At 42.6% G+C, this 19,980-nt stretch overlaps 1 protein-coding gene across 7 annotated transcripts in view; it reads right to left on the reverse strand.

The window, feature by feature from the left end:
• The window catches only part of TP63 (tumor protein p63), a 159,518-nt gene that overhangs the window by 41,997 nt on the left and 97,541 nt on the right, over nucleotides 1-19,980 (reverse strand). For all 7 annotated transcript variants that reach the window (XM_057427316.1, XM_057427310.1, XM_057427309.1 and 4 more), the window contains one exon: nucleotides 6,950-7,204. In XM_057427316.1, coding sequence (XP_057283299.1) covers nucleotides 6,950-7,204 — 255 coding nt within the window. The remainder of the gene's footprint in view (nucleotides 1-6,949; nucleotides 7,205-19,980) is intronic.

Below are 19,980 nucleotides of genomic sequence, written 5' to 3' on the forward strand. Positions count from 1 at the left end.
AATAGCAGAGAGATCTTCTGCCCCTGGGGGACACGCAACCCTTTTCCCATGTCTACTCTCTCCATGCTCCTATGTTTCACCCTAATGTTTCGGGTTGTTTTTTGTTTTTGCTTGCAGATGCTGGGAGACCTGTGGCAAGCTCTAACTGCTCTCCTGTTACACTGGGAGAGAATCAGCCACAAACATAGCAACCAAGAGCTAAATCCTAGTTGAAAGAGAAGGATGTTCACACCATCTGAAGCCTGCTTTGTCTCAGCAGGTCAGGCATGCTCAGTGCCCAGCACTGACTGTGCTGTTTAAAGAGCAGAGCACATGCCATCACAAAGCAGGAGACTCACATTTTTTGTTCCCAGTGCTGGCAGATACTAATTCATATAATAAGTGAATAACTTCCCATTTCATCCTTCCTGTATGGGATACAGACTACCCCTGACGGCATGGTCTTACACCACAGCACAGCTCTACCATCACAGAGGATACTGGTCTAATAAAAAGCATATAGCAAAACTCCATGCCTTATGGGGAATTCACACAGGGAGTCTATAGTGCCTTGATAGGATTTAAGAAATACAGAGATACAAAATACAATCAGAGATACAAAAAGAAAAAAAAAACAAAAAACAAAACAAGACAGCTTATATCATAGAACATTTAGGACATTTTCTGGAAACTATTACATGGATCTGTACAGCTGCTTGTAAGAGATAACAGAAGAAGATGAATGTTGATAAAAACAAAATATATGTGACAAAGAAATTAGGGAGGAAAAAAAGCACAATTACATTCTAATGGAAACCTAATGCACTCAGATCTCCTTTCACTCAAGCATAAAAACCCAAACAGAAGCCAGCAGGCCTCTCCTGGCTGGTTCTCACAGGTGGGCTGGTTCTTCCCAGCTTTGCTAGCTTGAAAACACCTCCCTGCCGTGAGAAAGGCACCTCCTTCAAAGACAACAAGCTCTTCTCTTTCCAGGCAGATGACCTAGGCCAAGTTACATATGCATCAACAGCCTTAGCGTTAGGCCTTGTAATATCACACTGAGGGAAACACTTTGCAGTTATCTTCAAGCAGGAAAATGGGATCACCACCTCTCCCTGCACGAGACCTATGGTGGCAATCCACACCCTCCCTGCCTGCTCCCTGGGTACTGGAAACAGCCTCTTCAGGTGAGCACAGCTGCGGAGAGCTTGAGAAAGCCAAACCTTAACTACTTCTCATCCAACAAATGCCCACATATGGAAATGCTCCTGCTTCACTGGGATCAGGGAAGAGCCAAGCCCTTAGCTCACATCATTGCATCAGCTCTCACAGCCTGTGGCGTGTGTGTCTGAAGGCTGCAGCCCCATCTCCTCCTCTGCCACCTTCTCCTTCTAGATCAATTTTCTACCTTTAGATTACAGGCATCTTTTCCCTTCTTCATTCCTACTGCAACAAGTGGTGTTATCATCAGCATTGACTTTACTGGGCAACCAGAGAAAGCCTACATTTAAAGGCATGAAAGGATTAGCAGGTGACCAGTTTCAGTTCTTGGCAAGGTCTGCAGACCTTCTGAACAAATGAGTCTCCTACAAGGACCCTTCTCAGCCACCCTGTGCAAACAGTTAAAGGCTATACCACTGCTGACTAGGAGCCTCTGAGGACAAGGAAATTCAAAATCCTGTAACAAGACCACTTCCACTCCCTTTCTCCTGACAGCTTTAAAAATAACATTAAAGGGTGAAATTGAAAAGCTCAAATTGCACTGACCAGCATACCACCAGGGAATAACAAAGCTAAGATTTCACATGAACACTTAGCATGGCCCCAACATGTATGTTCACTGGGAGAGTCACCAGCCTTAAAAAAAACCCACCCAAAACAACAACAGAAAACAAAGGTTTAATGTATGATGCAGAGAGATAATCAGCAGCCAGGACAGTACTGGACATTACCAGTGTTACTGAAACAGTGCATTATTTGAACAGATTATGTAGAGAACACTGAACACATAATTAAGCACTGTTGAATCAAGGTGATGTGCACATCTAATTGCCCTCTCACCGCTTCACTGTGCTTGTGCACAGTCCTCTAATTTCATTTATAGAGATGGGAGGGTGGGAGAAAATCAGTTTTACCAGGTGGTTCAGGACACAGAACACATTTAAAATTAAAATGAAATGGAACAATCTGAAATAAAAAGACTGAGATAGCCCAGCCAAGGAATCTGTACTCCCAACCACAAAAACCTGTTATTGCTCATGTGGCCTAATTTAAGTGCATTCCTTTCAGCTTTCTTAAAATGCAGCTTCTCCAAATACACTAACCCCATCCAGCACGATCCATTTACTTGCTTTCATGAATGTTGCACAAGCTGTTACTCAGCTTTGCTAGCAAAGAAAAGCCCAAAATCTGAGCATTTTCTTACAGCTGCAGGTACAACCGAGTTTACTCAGAGCAGGAGAAGCAGTGATCCTGACTGGAACACAGATTGCAGCTTTGCAGAGCTCTGTATTTCATAACAAAGCCGTGTAAGGACCAACCCAGCTCAGCTCCAACCTACTGCAGGGCATGAGAATAAACTGCTAAACTCAGGTATTGCCAACACCTGAATTATGCAAGTCTTGCAGGTCTGGATGTCTGTCTTCAGCAGAATCAAAAATTTGCAAATAAATTTCTCTTTTCATTTAAGAACTTAGAGCAATTTCTGTCTTCTCTTCCTTAAACCTCATGATGACCAAGAAAATGTTAAAAAAATTTAGTAGATGCACCCCCAAGGCTCAAAACCTGGGGGAGAATAAGAACCTGTTTGTCTTTTAAGAAGTGTCTCATGACTTATAAGGTGGTATCTTGCTTATGGGGATGGGTGGATCCGATTCATTTTTTGATAGCTCGTGTTTGGCAGTAACGTTAACTTTTATTTACCTTGACATACAACTTTAATTTTTACTTTCCTACTGCAATCGTGTTCTTCCCCATGTAACAGGTTCTGCTAGTGGCAGGTGATTGCCAAATCTTTTTTTAGGGGGAAAAGCCAGTGCACAGTTGCTTATTTATTTATTTGCACTCAGAGTGGGTGGGGAAGATCAGCACACAACTTACTTGAACAAAGGAAAGAAATCTGAGGAACAAACTTTTGAAATGCTTTGGTTTTCTTCTGCTGCAGAAACAGGAGAAGATATTGCAAGGCACAGGAATATGGGTATCCACAGAGGAAATATCCCACAATAAATGAGACACAGTTCTGCCTAAGGTTTTACTTCACCTAATTCATAGAGCTTCTCGCTCAACCTTAACAACCTACTCTCTATCTCAGTATTACAAATGATAATGGCTCTTTCCTTCACAGATTTTCAAGAAGGTTTTATTGTGCTATGAAAGAAACTTGTGAGAAACTTTGTTCAATTTAGCCTATTAAGGCTTTTGTTTCTAAACACTTCAGTAAAGTTTCAATTGTTAAAGATTTTCCTTCTGAAAAGACTGATTAACCTGCTTATATTCTTGTGTTCCCAGGTCATTAATTAAAAAAAAAATAATAATCAAGGATGCTTATAAAGTCCTCTGCAATCCAATCTCAATTTGTCATCATTAATTAGCTCAACATTGCATACAAATGAAGATCTAACTTGATTAGACAGCATGTTTTACTGGAATTCCTACTTAAGGTCATGGAAGACTTCAGAGAGAAAATTTGTAATATTATCAAAGTGAGCTGCTCATACATATGAAATCACTCTCTCACCTAACTGCAGCTAGTGTTTCTCTCTGCAGTTTTTGGCCATTTCCCCCCCAACTAATCCCTAGTTAGGAGCCCATTACAAACCTGAGCAGAGAAACAATCCTGATGTTACACTCATCTCCCTCAGCCTATCCTATACAAATACTGCTGACTTGGCAAAGGGTGCCTGTTGTCCTGGGACAATAAATCTGCCCCATAGAAGGAGTCTGCAGAACTTGGATGGGAGTTAGGGAAAACAAATATTTCAGGACAATTTTTGGAGACATAACATGTACTCAGTGAGTATCCTGTCTGTTTTCCCCATCTCCAAAAGAAGCAGCCTTGGGATCTACACATGATTCCAGATTACCACCTCCAAAGCACACAGATCAGGAGCTAAATAGCTAAATGCACAAACTAGCTGAGAAATTTGAAGCATCTTCACAGGTCTCTAATCCTCCCATGAAAGCAGCTCTTGCTTTTTAGAGAAATAAACCAGCCCTTTTACCAAGCCCACAACCTTCACTCCCATGACCTAATCTGACATGACTCAGCCCAGAAGCTCAGAGGAGCTCCAGTGAAGCATGCTGTCAGCCAGGGCAGTAGATGCCCTGACAGTCACCACCAAACCTTCCCAGCGTGGCAAAGTCAGTCATCCTGGCTCATCCTCTCCCAAAAAGGGGAAAATACAATACAATGGATTCCTTTACTTAATACTGTTACCCTGGGGAATGGCAAGAGGGATTAAAAAAAAAAAGAGCCAAGAAACAAGGCTTTCAAGTTTTGGACTCTTAATAAGGGTGGGGCCATCAAGTAATTAAACTTTTAATAGGTCACTGCAATGGAAGAAACTCTTCCAGTTGGGTAAGTTCCTAATCCATCATTAAAAAAAGACGACAGGCATTAATCAAAGCATATGAAGTCACATGGGGGGGATGAGCAACTCTGAGAACTTGCTGTTGCCGAGAGGATGGGGAAATCACTCCTCCTTTCATCAACATTTCATGCATGTTTCCACATTTCTCAGACGGCAGCGGGAAAGAGAGCCTTCACGTCCTTCCCCACCCACCCCACTGATAAAGCTGTCGAACGCATATTACCAACTGCTCAAGAGCCCATGTGAAATGAGTTGGTGGATTAATTAGCAGAAGGGCAGAGCTCTGAAGAGAGAAAGATGCTCTACTGTGAAAGGCGTATTGATTGAAGGTCCCCAGCCACCACCACAAGACTGTCATCATCCACTGCCAACATATAGCACACTACCAGCTCCTGCATGAGCAGCTAAATCTAGGTCACTTAGCTCAGTGCAGGGACACCTGGACCATACTCACTCATCCCTAATCAGACAGCTGTTTGGGACTCCATTCCTTTGGTAAAATACACAAATTTAAACCTAGACGGACTGCAACAGGCACAGGGAGCACACTATCTGCTGGTAGCATGGCCCACATCAGAAAAGGAGGGGAAGCAAAATGTGTTTTCCCCCAGGTTGCCCATGTTTGGCAACTGTAGTCACCAAGGAGCCATTTTATTTATTTTTCAAAGACAACATGTAATCTGATCTTTGACTACTACCTCTATCCCAGAAAACCATTATCACTGCAGTGAAACATCTGAAGTGCTTGCTTAACTTTAAGCCTGCAAGTAGTTCACTTGTCTTCAACTTCACTGGAACAGCCTACTACATACGTTCAAACCTCATTTCAAAAGACCGCTTTTAGTAGTTGAAAGGACAGCATCAAAAGCTCTGGTTCCCTGCAGCTGCGTTAGACAATTCTTTGTACCATATGCATCAAAAGAGAACAACTTTTCATATTTCCTTCAAAGGGCCTTCAGAACAGCCTGCAAAAATCCCAGGGCGGCATTTTCTTGCTCTGAGAAACAGCAAGTAGAGCTGACCAACATTTTCCTTACCTAAAGGTAAGCGAAAATACAGCATATAGTGCAAGGGGAGAAACCTGGACATGAAAAGAAGTGTGGACTATAGCGGGGTATCACTGCCAGTACAGATAACGAAAACGTATCATTTTAATCTCGCTTAAAAATGTTTCACCATTTGACATGTAAACAAACAAAAAAATTAGGTCTTGAGCAGACCTATCAAATTTTAGCCCCATTTAACACAATTTTCTGAACAAAGTTATTGTTACCAATTTTAGATAAATTTTACCAGAAAAGGCTTTTAAAGTATGCATAACTTGGTGATTTATTATTATGTGGCAGATTGGAGCACATGGGCTAGCTTATTTGCTAGCTGCAATACCAGCTAGCTTGTCTTTAAATTTGAGCTGAAAGTAGTTCCTCAGTTTAAAAAAAGAAAAAAAAAAAATTAATGTCTTAGCTTTTGGTAGGAAGTGTATCTTTTCTGTTTAATAAAGTCTCTGAGTCCCTGCTTTTACTTAGGTGGCACAGGGTAAGACATTATTCACTGCACCTACTTCAAACGCCTGAAGGAGAGGAAGGCAAATACTGAACATTTTTAAGACAGCAATATTCTCCATCACAAACATCTCTAGACTAGAGCCATGAACTGCAAGAGCATGTTTGGCTCCAGACACACTGTGTCCTGGGTTGTGAAGTTTCTAGAGCTGGAACAACCAAGCTGGCTCCACCAAAAATCAGGAGCTGGGCTCCATACTTTTTTTTTTTCGTAAGAAAGGTACTATTCTGACAGCAAGAGCAAAGCATTAAGAAAGAAATAAACATATATGCAAATAACCCAAATACCACAAGGCTGAGCAAACCTCAGCAAAGCTCACAGGGGCTCCTGCACCAGCTGCAAGAGGGAAGGATGTGGAGAAAAAGCCCTGCACTCCATGGGTCGGAGTAAGGAGCAGAACCTCCGTCCTTGCGGCACAGCCCACACACCCAACCTCATGCAAATCCATGGATGCTGAAGAAATCCAAGGCAAGTGCTGAAGCCATGCTTATGCCTACCTCATGTTTTACTCAGGCATACTTCCTAGACCCAAAAGGAGAGCCACTGTTTCATCACACATGGACTTTATGTGACTGTCATTTTGCAAGGCATTTTATTCACCTGGGATTTAGTGTTATTATTAAGGGTTAAATTCCCACCACACCCTCCCAGTGCAGCCAAGATAAATCTCTCTCTTGTGTGGGACATGTCATGCACTGAAGAGGACACAGGTCACTCTGTTCTTGCATAAGCCTGGCTATGTATCATATGAATAATGTCACCACTGGCATTGGAACTGAAGCCAGATAAGGAGCAAAGTGGTGCTACGTCCTTACCGTCCACGTTGCTGACTTTGCTGTGCTAGACTGTTGAAATGATACATCAAAGCTGTGAGGTCCTGGGTAGTCTGTGTTGGAAGGGATGGCTGGGGAAGGTGAGAGGGCATCAAAAGTCGAGCTGGGCTGGGCATAAGGCGAAGGGGCCGTGACGCTGTTCTGTGCATGCTCAGTGTTGTAGGGACTGGTGGAGGAAGAGCCGTTCTGGATCTGCTGGTCCATGCTGTTCAGGAGCCCCAGGTTCGTGTATTGCGGCTACAGGCAAAGAGATACACAGGAATGTTACAGAGGAAACATTAGCACAGGCTGGCAAGCTACAGGATGGCCTTCACAATGCAGCATGCACAGCATAATCTCAGCACCACCATATATGTGTCACACTAACAGAAAGGAGATTTGCAAAGGATATACACCTTTTTACACTGCTGACTGAAACAGAAAAAGTACAGCTTCTCACAGTCACACAGTGGATCAACAGCCAAACCGGGAAAAGAGCTTGCACATCACACGGATGTGATTTGCAGGGCAGCAAGTCATCTCAAGCAGATACAGTCCCTTTGTTTGGAAACACCCAGACTGAGAACTTTTTGGAGGGACCTGATAAAAATCACTGGTTCATTACAGTGCAACTGGCTCTAACTTGTACAAGGCTACATCTGACAGTCTTGCGCTCTACACAAAGATTGCTCCTCTTCTTGCGGATCTGGTCCTGCTATGCCCATAGACATTTAGGACCTCTGACTCAGGCAGTAACTGCACTGAATGCTCACTGGAGAAAAGGTTCATAGCACTTAACCAGATTGCACTATGCACTCCATTCCCAGTGACTGGTCACACAGTAGCAGGAAGGAACTAAAGGTCTCATCAAGTAGCATGGAAGCCCACAGCATGGAAGGCTTCTGCACGTACTTCAGAAGTAGCAGTTCCACTGTGTGTCTCACATAAACGAGCAGATATGGTTGTGCCCCAAAAGTAGCCTTCAGGTACAAAGAACATATGAAACAACTGAAGACATCAAAAACAAAGGCTAGGGAATAGAGCACAGAAAAGCAAAGGATAGATTAGGGAGAGGTTAGCAGAAAAACAACATGCCTAATGCCCTCAGTTCTATATGTAGCCTTGGTCCCCCACCTCAAAGAGATGAAGAGGGAGCAAAGTTCAGAAAAAGGTGGCAAGAATCAGCAAACCCCTTTAATGCCTTCCTGTAATACAGCAGTAGATTATGACTTTTCAGCCTGGAAAAGACAATTAAATGAGAGGTAGAACTTTATATTACAGAAGTGAGTAAATTTATAAATGATATGGGAAAAGGCAAATAGGAAATTCATTTTCATGATCTCCTAATAGAGGAGTTAGAGAACACGGAGACATCCTGAGCAGGATTTTGATTAAAACACGCACAGAGTTGTTCCTCACAAAGCCCACAAATGAACATGCATTTCCTGCCACAAAATGCTGCGGATACTAAGTCTACATACGTTCAAAAAGGCATTAGACAAGTTTTGCTTGAGAAAAATCTATCAAGTCAAGCATATCTGATTTTAAAATTCTGAACCACAAACAGCTGGAAGCTGGGAAAGTTCCCTGGGGAAAGAAAGTTACACAACTACCCTGCTTTTAGACCTCCTAAGTACCAGGCACTAGCCACTAAGACAGGGCAGCAGGAGAGCAGTACACATGGAGTTCAGCCAGGTACACTAGTCTCATTCTTGTGTGTGCCAAAGGGTGTAGTTTGTGCCCAGCTCAGGGAGAACAGCATCCAAAAGTTTGTGGTATCCATCCCCAACTGCTCTGGGATCAATCAGGAACGCACAGCAGTAAAACCTGGTTCTGCTGTTGGCTGCTGACATGGCAGAAGGGGCTCTGGTTCTTCCCCTTGCCTATGTACCTCATTTCCCTCCACATCCTACAGCTTCAATCCCACCCAGAGCCATCAAGCTCACATGTAGCTTAGTATTTCAGCCAGTTTCTCCTACTTCCCTCTTCTTTCCAACAGTTGCTTCATTTCCAGAGACAACTTGATATTATCAGCCAAGCAGCAAAGGTTTCTTGAGTCAGAGCACCAACCGCAAGACTTGTAACAAAAAGCTTTCCCAATACTGGGATTCCCACCAGCCCTGTGGAAGCTTTGAGAAGCACACCATCACTCTTCCATGGCCCTGAAAAGAAATGGCAGAAGTGATAGGACAAGGGGTAAGGAGTTAAAACTTAAACGGGAAGTTTAGATTGGATATAAGAAGGAAATTCTTTCCTGTTAGGGTGGTGAGGCACTGGAATGGGTTGCCCAGGGAGGTTGTGAATGCTCCATCCCTAGCAATGTTCAAGACCAGGTTGGACAAGGCCTTGGGTGATATGATTTAGCGTAAGGTGTCCCTGCCCACGGCAGGGGGGTTGGAACTAGATGATCTTAAGGTCTTTTCCAACCCTAACTATTCTATGATTCTATCATCTGAGCTCCCCAGGGACTTTGGACAAGCCATTTAACACCCAGCTTTGTCAATCATTTCAGCCATGTAGGAAAACAGGCTGATCCCTGTGCAAGGATGAAGTGCCCTTCTTATGCTCAAATACTTTGTGATCTCAGCTGTCCTTCCGCAAAAGAAGGAAGTAGAGAAATTTAAACTCCAACTAGAGCTCTTCCTTAGGTTACTGTCTGTTTCATTGGTAGAGGCTGATATTTTATGGAGTTCTATTTAAAATCTCAAGGTGAGGCTGGGGCTCTGTGATCTTCAGTGAAGCACATAGGACCTTCCAAAGATGGATCAGCTTGCTCCTATAAGCTGTGCTGAGAAGGAGGAGGTCAGGTGGGTAACAGCACAGGGGACTTCATTTTGGAACCTGGGATGGTCTGCAGAGAAGCAAGAGCTGGTTCCCTCCCTTGATCTGGCAGCAACAGGCTGTGTCCTTGGGCAAGCCACCTCACCTCCCTCTCCACCCTCTACCTACTTCAGGCAGCAAAGTCTGCAGGGCAAGGATTGCTCCTTACTATGTAAAAAGTGCCCTGCTTAATGGGCCTCTGTTTTGTCTGAGGCCTTTAGGCAGCAGAGCAATAAAAGCAATTACATATTGAGTCCTAATCCTGGGTGAACCAGTGACTGTGTGTTGCCTCAGGTTAGTCATTTGTCCTCCCTGCCTCAGTTTCCCCATCTATAGCAGCAGGGATATTATTAATGCCCAGCATCCCTATTCGATGGGCATGCAAGCATCTGCAATTGGACTCAAAGTATGGTAAACAGTTGACACAGGAGAAAACAATCCAGACTGGTGGTTCTCCAAAAGAAGACTGCAGCTTTGGCAATGCAGATGACAGTTATGTCTCACCTCCTCTGCGGGCTATTCAGCCAGCCAAGACCTATTTAACGGACTTCTGGTATGTGTCTTCCCTTGAGGCTAATTCTGTACGGAAGGAGACAGAATGCTGATGTACTGCATGAGGAACAACCTTTTTCCAGCTCAATACTTTTGTATTTAATAAAAAAAATAATAATAAATCTCCCTGCCTTCCTGCCCCAGAATACTCTAATAAGACCTGAAGAGTTCTCAAAAATGTAAAAGTATCACTCAGTTGTTTCATTCCTCATGGAGATTGCTATCAGACACACTCCCTAACCAGCAAATGATGAAAAGGCAGCTGTGATGAAAACAGCCTCCTAAAACAGTTCAGAGAAACAGACAGCAGTGTTTCAGCTTTCACTTAAAAACTATTTCTTCTAATCCCAGGCTACTAAAGATGATGGAGAAAGATCATCAAATGGGCAGTTGGTGTTAACAGGACCGAACAAACTGGAAATGCTGAAGGTGCTGCCTGGAAGTAGAAACAAATAATTAAATAAATAAAAAAAAAAATTGCCGCATTAAAATTTAAGCTATCCCTAAGAGAATCAAAGATCCTTTTCATTCCTTTCAGTCCAGGGACCATCTATCTAAATGTTACCAGTGGAGCAGCCATTCCACTGCATTTAATACACTCACATGCCACAGCCGAATGCCATGTCCCCATTTACTCTTTAAATAACTATTAATCTCCTTGCACTTATCCTCGCTCTGACATAAGCAGCTGTTGGACTCCCTTTCTCCCCCTCTAAGTCCCACCAGCCTGGCCTCTTGCTCCCCTCCCCAGGCAGGTGACAAAGCCAGCCGCCGGGTTTGCACACACACGAGCACTAACCCTCATCTCGAAGCTATGCCCCAAGGCAGGGGGAGAGTTGTTTGCGCTCAAGGGGTCAACATCTGAATTGCTTGCAAGGCTTTTGGAGGAATCAGATAAGGCTTTTGGAGGCACACGCCTTCTGACAACACAACAATTAGAGGGGCAGCAGGCCCGGCAAAGGCGTGCGCAGGAATTCGCCGGCTGCAATAAAACCCCTCGCCCCAGCCACACTGCGGATGGCGAGAACAAAGAGAACAAGGAGCTGCGGGCACGTCTGCAAGGCATTGCTCTCCAAGAGGGGTCTGCAGGGTGTGTGCACCCACAGCCTCCTTTCACCATTTGCAGAAAGAAACACAACAGTATTTAATTCAAAGTCAATTCTCAACAGGCTGGCAGCCCAGAATTTAGCACATGCTCATGTTCTGCTGCGGTGTTGTTTAAACAACTGCAGGATGTAATCCCACCACCAATTTCTGGCAGAAGGAAAACGCAATTTGGTGAAGAGAAATGCACGCAAAGCTGAGAGAAAAGACTATCTAATTTTCAGTGCCTTTGTTCTCACCATCAAGTTTCTGAAACTTGTTAGTATCATTGAGGCATTGCAGAAACCTTCAGGCAAGCTTAACTGCAAATTATTAGAGAGCTACAATTAGATCGAAGACTATGTATTTTGGAACATTGTTTCAAAAAAAAAAAAAAAGTCTATCTTGAGCTTTCAGTTTCTCTTCCTACATCTGATCAGCTTCACTTTCAGGTTTTCATACTAATTCACAATTCTAGATTGGGAAAATCATGGTTTCACTGGAGAGCCTGCTGAATTAAAACCCAGACTGAAAACTGCACAATTGTTCAATCATGGTTCTGCTGCTGGGAAGACAGATCTCCCTAACTAATGTGGTGGACAAGAAATCCTCCTGACCCCAGAGGCACTGGGTCATTTGCCACAAGAGGGCAATACAAATGCTCCATCATGCACGTAGGTTCTGATGTGCCAGGGAAGATTCCCCAACCCACTCAAGTTGGGGCCCTTCTTTTCCTGCCCTTTGGCAAAAGCTCAACCCAGTTCTTTGGTCACAGCCCGCTTTTAAAGCCACTGTGTTAATCAATAAGAAATCTGCAATGAGACACACACCCACCAGTATGAAAGCGCAAGGGAAGTAACACAAGTGAAGAAAAGTTCTCAAGGGGACTTCCATGCTAAAAATCCCCTAAAATACACAGCTCCTGCTTTTAACCACCCAGTTATCAACATTTCAAAGACAGTTTTGAGAGTTTCTCCACTTGAGAAAATAAAGGAAAAGTTACCATCTTCAGGTGTAGAACACTTAGATGCCTCCACCCCTACCAAAACTCTTCTCCATATCAACAAAAGAACTCACATCCGTGCTGTGCACCCAAACCAACAAAATCTCAATTTTCAGTGCTAGATCTATGTGGCTAAAAGCACTGTCCAGCTACTGAAAAAGCCTTGCAAAACATCACCACTGGTGCTTATTCTCTAAAGACAGGAGGAGATGAAACTAATAAACTCCCAAGGTTGTTACAAACAAGAAGATTTTGCAAGGCAGTTTGTTAATTCTGGGATTTGTCCTTAACTGTACCACAGCTGATGCACCAGGGCTAACAGCTGCAGGACTGTAGAGCTGGTGCACCAGTAAGAGCAATTTACACATTATTTCAGTGCTGGACCAAGTAGAGAATCAGATTCCTGCTGGGGAACAGCTCTCAAGAGCAGTAGGATGAATGTTTTCCAGAGTGCTCAATGCCTATCAAAATCAGAAGACAGATACCACAAATACATCAAGAAAAAATTTAAATCAACCTGTTTTTTCAGGCCTTCTTAGCAAAGGATTTTAGGGGGTGGAAATAAAGCACTTAAGCTCAACAGAAGTGCTTCTATCATAATTATTAATCAAAATATTGCTGACTGCAAGACTATGCATCTTTGCCAGTTGCTCAGAAGGCAGCTGATACAATACGCGATGTAGGCGCGCTGCTTGTGCCATTACAAAGAAGTGCCAAAAAAATAAAGGCCCCACCCATGCCCCTCAGCTAAGATCAGGGCTGAAGCCCAAAGAGATATCTAATTCACTCATCGCAATGAAAGGTGTGTTTTGGTTTGCATCTCTAGCCACTTTTCTCATCAAAAAAGCTAGACTGAAAAACTTTATGCGTCAGACTTTCCACTCAGCTCGCATACATCTGGACTGCACTCCTTTCAGGAGGAATAAGCTTACTTTGGACATTTCTCCAAGCCATGAGAAGAAGACATGCACAGGTATTTCTACATCAGCTCAAGCCCAGATCCCCAGAGAGAGCCAATAACAGGTCTCTTGGCCTCTGTGCTCTCCACAGCTCTATTTCTAAAATGGAAACAAATCCTGTAGATCTGTTTTGAAGAGGTTTTTCCCCAGAGCTACTGTACAGCTAAACACATCAAACATTTGGAAGCCCACAGATAAAACTACAGTGCGCACCATGTACTCAATGTGAAGACAGAGGGAGCAAATAACTTTGGTTGAACCAAAGTTATCAACAATTACCAAGATAGGCCCACAGGCACTATAGGTCCTAAGCTTTAATTACTATGTCTCATGACTTTTAACACTGTAACAGATCAGTCCGATTTGACTAATCTCACTGTTGTGTCATGGATTTTTCCAGGAAAAGATGAGACTATTTCACATCCCAGTAGCATTACAGGTTCCCAGCATGATGGAGTGCATGGTACTAGAAGAGGCCTTGGAGTCAGTAATCTTGTCCTGGCTATTAGACCTGTTGCAGCACAACCAAACATTTAATGTATCAGCTTAATCCCACCTGGGAGCACAAATATTTCTGCATACTGTCTCCTGTATTATTTAGGAGGGGATCTATTTGAGGTTTACAAAGCTGTGCAATAAGCACAACCACGATAATTTTAAGACACTAAATTCAAGAATAAAGAAAAAAAATATTCTTCTTCCAAAGGGGGCAAGTCTCCTGACAAAAAATAAATAAAGGAAAAAAAAAAGAAAAAAAATAAAAGGAAGAAAAAATTAAGAGAGTGTGTATATCTCTCTTTCCACAACTGTCCTGCAAATGTATTTCATGTATACTGGGATTAGGGAGGAAAGTCTGGGCAATTTTTACTGGGATTAGCTATTTCAGTCTGCACGCCATACCTCATTTACACTCTTAAATTTACAAAACTGGCACAATTTTAAGAGCCATGTCCAGTAAGGCTGCAACCCATTTGTTTCCATTGAGACACTGTTCTGTTGAACTCAGCAGAACTTCCTGCTCAAGTTAAAGTCCACATATGCAGGTATTTTTAGGCTTGGAGAAGATGACAAATTAATGGAAAACAACATGAAGACAAGTTTCTGCCCACCCATAAGGTCTGTAAGCATTGGAGTTGTCTTGTTTCCCCCCAGCTGTAATTGTTTTCCTTTTCAGCTAAATCTTTTGAGTTTTGCCCCTTGGTTAATTCATTAAACTCAGCAAGAAGTGTTTTTCAGCCAGAAGCAGGGTTCCTTTTAAAACAAGCACAGCCCAAAGCAGGAATGCCTGTAATTCCTGACTTCTACCACCTGCCACAGGTTCATGTAAAAAAAGGTTGTCTAATTCGAGGACTGTCAGAATGACAGGGCTTTCCACTCCACACAAATATTAAATCTGGACATCCTGCATTGTGTAAATATTTCTACATCTTTTCCAATTAATACAAAACCAGTATCACTGACCTCCCTAGGCCTGTGGTTTAGGCTTTTTTTTTTAAAGCAACTCAAAAAAAAAACCCACAAAAAAAAACCCACAAAAAAAAACAACAAAACACACCCCCCCCTCCCCGAATACTGAATTGGGTTCTTGAAAGAAAAGCTCTCCTTCTGTAGAAAACAATTTCATTTCTGAAAGCCAGACCTTTCATTTTAGTATCTAGGCTATGCTTAATTCTTTTGAAAATTCAGAGAATTTTAAACAGGAAAAGTCCAAGATCCAGACCTCTGCACACAGTCATTTCTTACTCTGAGCTTGTGCACAGCAGTTTATTTGACATGTAATTGGAAAACATACAAGCAAAAAGAGGTGGAAAAAAAGAAAAATCATATCGTATCATCTCAATGAAATGGAAGAAATCACGAGACATCAGAACTTCACGATCTTAGAGCAAATTGATTAAATAACCCAAACACTCAGCTCCTAAAAATAAAATAGAGACTGAGAGTTTCCTATATTATCTTGTTACCAGCTTGACAACACAATGTCAACAAAGATCTGAAGAGCTGTAAGTACAGACGATATGGAAAGGAACCCCCTCATGTTCCCAAGAGATGTAAACTTAACGGAAGACAAAGACCTACATCAGGAAAACTACAGACAGACAGCAAGATTTCAGCAAGGCGCTTTTTTTTCCCTGATTTCAGTGTCTGAGAAGAACTGTGTAATCATTGCTTGTCCAGGTGTACAGAAATCCTCCTATGTGCCAAGTTTGTATGGAAATGCTGAAAAGCTGGAGAGAAAAAAAAGTCTTTAAATGTAAGAAGAATCAATTAAAATACAAATGGGAAGGTGGGATGGAGAAACAGGGACTGCAGAGGAAAACTACAGTAGTTGATTAAAGCCGCCTTGTTTCTTGACCTGTTTACTGGACACTAACCATCGATGGTTATCAGTCATTTCAGACATGCAACATTTTATTGTGTTGAGAGGGCAGCATTAGGCTGGACAGAATATCTGTGTGTCATGAACAATGAAAGGCTGCAGACACTGTAACCACCAAAGTATGGCCATGGGGCACAAGGACAATAATCAGGGTCAGAATAGCACCGGGAGTTGAAGTTAGCTAGCTAGTTAGTTTTACCAAGGTAAAATACTCAACTTAGGTAGCATGTTAGTCAGAGCAAGAAATTCAGACTCCAGATCATCTGCAAATTAAATAAGTCAAGCAGTTAAGCATACACAAAAAAAAGAAAAAAAGGAAAAAAGAAAAAAAGCCACACACATAAACCCCCCACACCCACTCTTTGAAGCATGGTGTAACTGTGGAATATAAGAATTTGTAAGAAGAATTATAGGAGGGCAAAGGGCAAATTAAAACAAGTTAGAGCAAGTAAAGGAAAAGGGTTACACTGCAGCATGAGAGTCCCCATAGATTAAAAGGAAGACCTACTGCATTTTCTATTCTATTTGGCCATTCCATCTGTCCAAACCAGGTGAGAAAACTTCAGGATGATGCTCACAAAAGCCTGAGACACCAAACAGCAGACTGAGGATCTTTCAAGACTGAGTGGGGAGTCAAGAGGGCTGGCTGCCAAACTGATTATGCCCCAACTGTAGAGAATGAAAGGAGGCAGGGCTTTGCCTTCCAACACTTTCTTTTGTATTAAAACAGCTCCTGACCTGCATCAAGCTGGTGTTGCCTGCACCCAAGGATCTGTTGGGGTTCAGTACAGAAGGATGCATGAAATTGAGAGACCACCCTAACTACCCTTCCTCTGTGGTGCATGTCAGAAGCACAGCTACACACCACTGCTGCAACCTGCTTCTAAGACACGAGCAGGAGTTATGTGCATTTTCCAAAGATGTCAGGCTCTGCACACACCAGATCCAAAAGCTGATATCTAGATGGGGAGGGTATGTGTTAGACACATGTGCATGTAAAAACAGTAGTTCTTCCACAGTGACTTCACTCCATCAGACTTACAACCATCAAGAATATTTTCTCCAACCATCTATATCACATTACCACACCCAGGATTTCCACAAGGTTCTCTGATATGGGCCCTCTGGTGTCTAACAGCATAACCAAATCCACTTTTCAGTACCTCCCCATCCAATATTGCTGACTTCAACAAACATTAAAACACATGGTGCCACAGTCACTTACATAGGGCACAGCTTCAGAGATCTACATTTGAGGTGCTCAGCTGGACTGACAAAGGCTCATCTCAGCTGCTTTCCCACCTTAATATTCAAGTAGTAGTTTCCTGTTGCAAAAATATTAGATCACACCCAGCCAGTGCATGTTCTAGTTTCATTTTTATGTACTTCTTGCATACTTATCTGCTGCTGAAAGAGGGTGGAGGGAAATCCACTCATCTCTTTAGTTCTAGTCATTCACCACCAGTGCTCCTGAGAGTGTCAAGTCTTATGCTATGGATAAAACGCAGAGTAAAACAGCAGCAGTAAGAAATCACAGGAAAAGCTTGCAGAGGCTATTGAGGATCTCATGGATTCAACTTAAATCTGCAGAATCCAAATTTTACAGAGAAGTCAGTCAGAATTTTATTTTTTTCTTTCAGCAATCACGCCCCCAAGAAGTATTTGTAATGAACAAAAATACTGTGACATTACCTAAAAAACAACCCCCCTCCCCAAAACCAAGTAAAATTACTAAATAAGTCATTTCCCATGCAGCAGAGATCACTTGCTGACTTGACAATTTTGCTGGCAGCATGCTTAAGTCCTATAAGGTTACAGGCTTAGAGAGCGCATCCACCTATTCCTATTGTTCTGTTCACCTCCTCTCCTGAGGCATCATGCACCATCCCTGTGCATCAGGTCCCTTATGCAGCTGGACTTCAGCACAGGGATTTCTGCCTCAGTAGCAGTCAAAAAGCTCAGCGCTGCACCTCCTCCCCTCTCGCCCTTCCCAGAAGATTCGGCAAGATTCTCTGTATTTACTTCCTAGATGTGAATTAAAACAGAAAGATTCATATCTGCCGAGACACAATTCATCCCTTTCATTCCCAGACACTACCCCACCATAAAATATTTCCCCTTCCCTCCCTAAACTGGGCGTTTCCTCCCACTCTCTTGCCCTTGGTAAAAACATTCATCTTCTTGCCATCATGAGGAAGTTGGACTCATCTCAAATTTCACCAGGTCCCCTTGTATACCACTTCCCAAAATCCTTGGGGGGGAATTTTAATCCGGATCCAAACTCTGGAATCAATCCCAAGAGGCTGCTGGGCTTCCATCAATGCATTAATTTTCAGGCATGCCCAGCCTTGCCACTTGGGTCCACTTCCAAACAGAGAAGACAACTGAGCACAAGCCCAGAAATACATCACACCTTGAGCTATCTATTCTAGATACCAACACACACATCCTGGTTAAAGCATTGCTCCTTTAGTTGTACCATGAAGACTTCAGGTTAAATAGCAGTGTCAGGGGATTTGCAAAAAATACAAGATATCATTGACTGTTCTTGGATCAATTCCCAAATGGCTCAAAGATAGTACAAATAAAATAACAACAAAAAAAAAAAACCCACACAACCACAAAGCCAGAAACCACATATCTCATGTTTGTTGTTTGCTTGTGGACAGAGCTCGTAACAGTGGTCAGTAATTTCGAACAAAATCATGAAGTTTAGATTCAAATTCCCAAAAAAGATTCAAGTTTACTTTGCCAAAGACAATGAACTAAAGCTTTCATGTGCCTTGTCCAAGACTTCCTGAACAGTCATTTGTTACCGATTTTGCTCCTTGTGTTAGAAACCTTACAGATATAAACCCCCAATTATCTTAAATCTCATGCTGCTCTATTTGCTCCTTGCTCAAGATAACTGCAAGCAGCTATGCTAAACCTTGAAAGCTTCTCATAGTTTCTTCCTTAGAAGAGTTGAGACTCTCACCTGGGAGCCAGTTTGTTTCTAAGAAATATGTTCACCCTATGTTTCACAGCACTTCCTTCTTAGTAGCTCACAGCCAAATCACAACCTGCAAACTATTGTTTGGCCTGGGCTGCTCTACTAAGGCTTTAATTTAGCCCATGGCTTGCCCCTAGTGGAAAGCAGTTCTTAAATCCCTCCAGCAGTTACAGCATCTCACACTACAGCAAACCTTGGATGGGAAGCTCCATTTGGGAGACTGAAAACTGGAATATTTCACAGAGACTGAAAACTGGAATATTTCACATAAATCATTTAAAACTATAACTGGAAAAAAAAAACAAAACACACCCAGGAAGTTTTTGAAGAACAGCAAGTTTATTCACTTGGAGAGACTCACCCACATGCATAACCATGGATAAGCTCACATACTACTCTAAAGATCATGGCTTTGGTTAGTTATCAAGGGACTCCATCCAAGGTGATCATGGCACCAACACAGCAGAGAGCCTAGGAAACACGTGCAAGTAAAAAACCGAACGACCAATAAAACAACTTTGAGGTTAAACACCCTTAGAGAGAAATGATTTTCCTCTTAATTCCAGTTGATACCAAAAGTGACTTGACACTAATCCAAGCCAAGGGGCACAAACAAAGAGCTTGAGCTCATTTCTCCACTGGAGAGGATAGATGGAGTGTTGATGATGGTATATGAGAAGCTCCTCTCATTTCTGATGATTTATGCAACCTTGCTTTAAAAGAGTTGCATTCATTTTATTGCCTACTCTGCACATTCTCAAGAGGCGTTGGAGGCAGTGCCAGAAAAATAACAGGGCTTAACAGTGTCTAGCGCAAATCCATCGGTGCAAGAGCTCCTTTCTGAAGCGTTTCCAGATTTTTTTTTTTTTAGTGGGAACATTTTGTAAATAGAATTTAAAATTTGCCTTGAGCCAGGCAACACCCACTTTTATTCAGCCCTTCATGATAATGAAATAAGTAGTTTCTTCACTAGTTATAGCCAACATCTTCCAGAGGATAGAAAGCGCAAAGCACACAATTTATACCCTCTCAAATCCCATATCCACAGCTTTCCTGTTGCAGATGCCATGTCTTCCTCATGGAGCTAGTGAAGTTTGTGTCTCACAGAAAACAGAGCCACAGATGGAAATAAACCCTTCCACCAGGCGTAGCTTGGCAGACACAACCCAAAAGGTTGCCGTCAGATGGGTTGAAACATACAAGGCAGACAAATTTTCTTTCCGTTGTTTCTCTACGCTCAGGGAG

This window comes from Pezoporus wallicus, unplaced genomic scaffold, assembly GCF_028554395.1.
Source record: "Pezoporus wallicus isolate ANWC-B61680 ecotype Strahan unplaced genomic scaffold, APGP_CSIRO_Pwel_v1 scaffold_7107, whole genome shotgun sequence".
NCBI classification, from domain to species: domain Eukaryota; kingdom Metazoa; phylum Chordata; class Aves; order Psittaciformes; family Psittacidae; genus Pezoporus; species Pezoporus wallicus.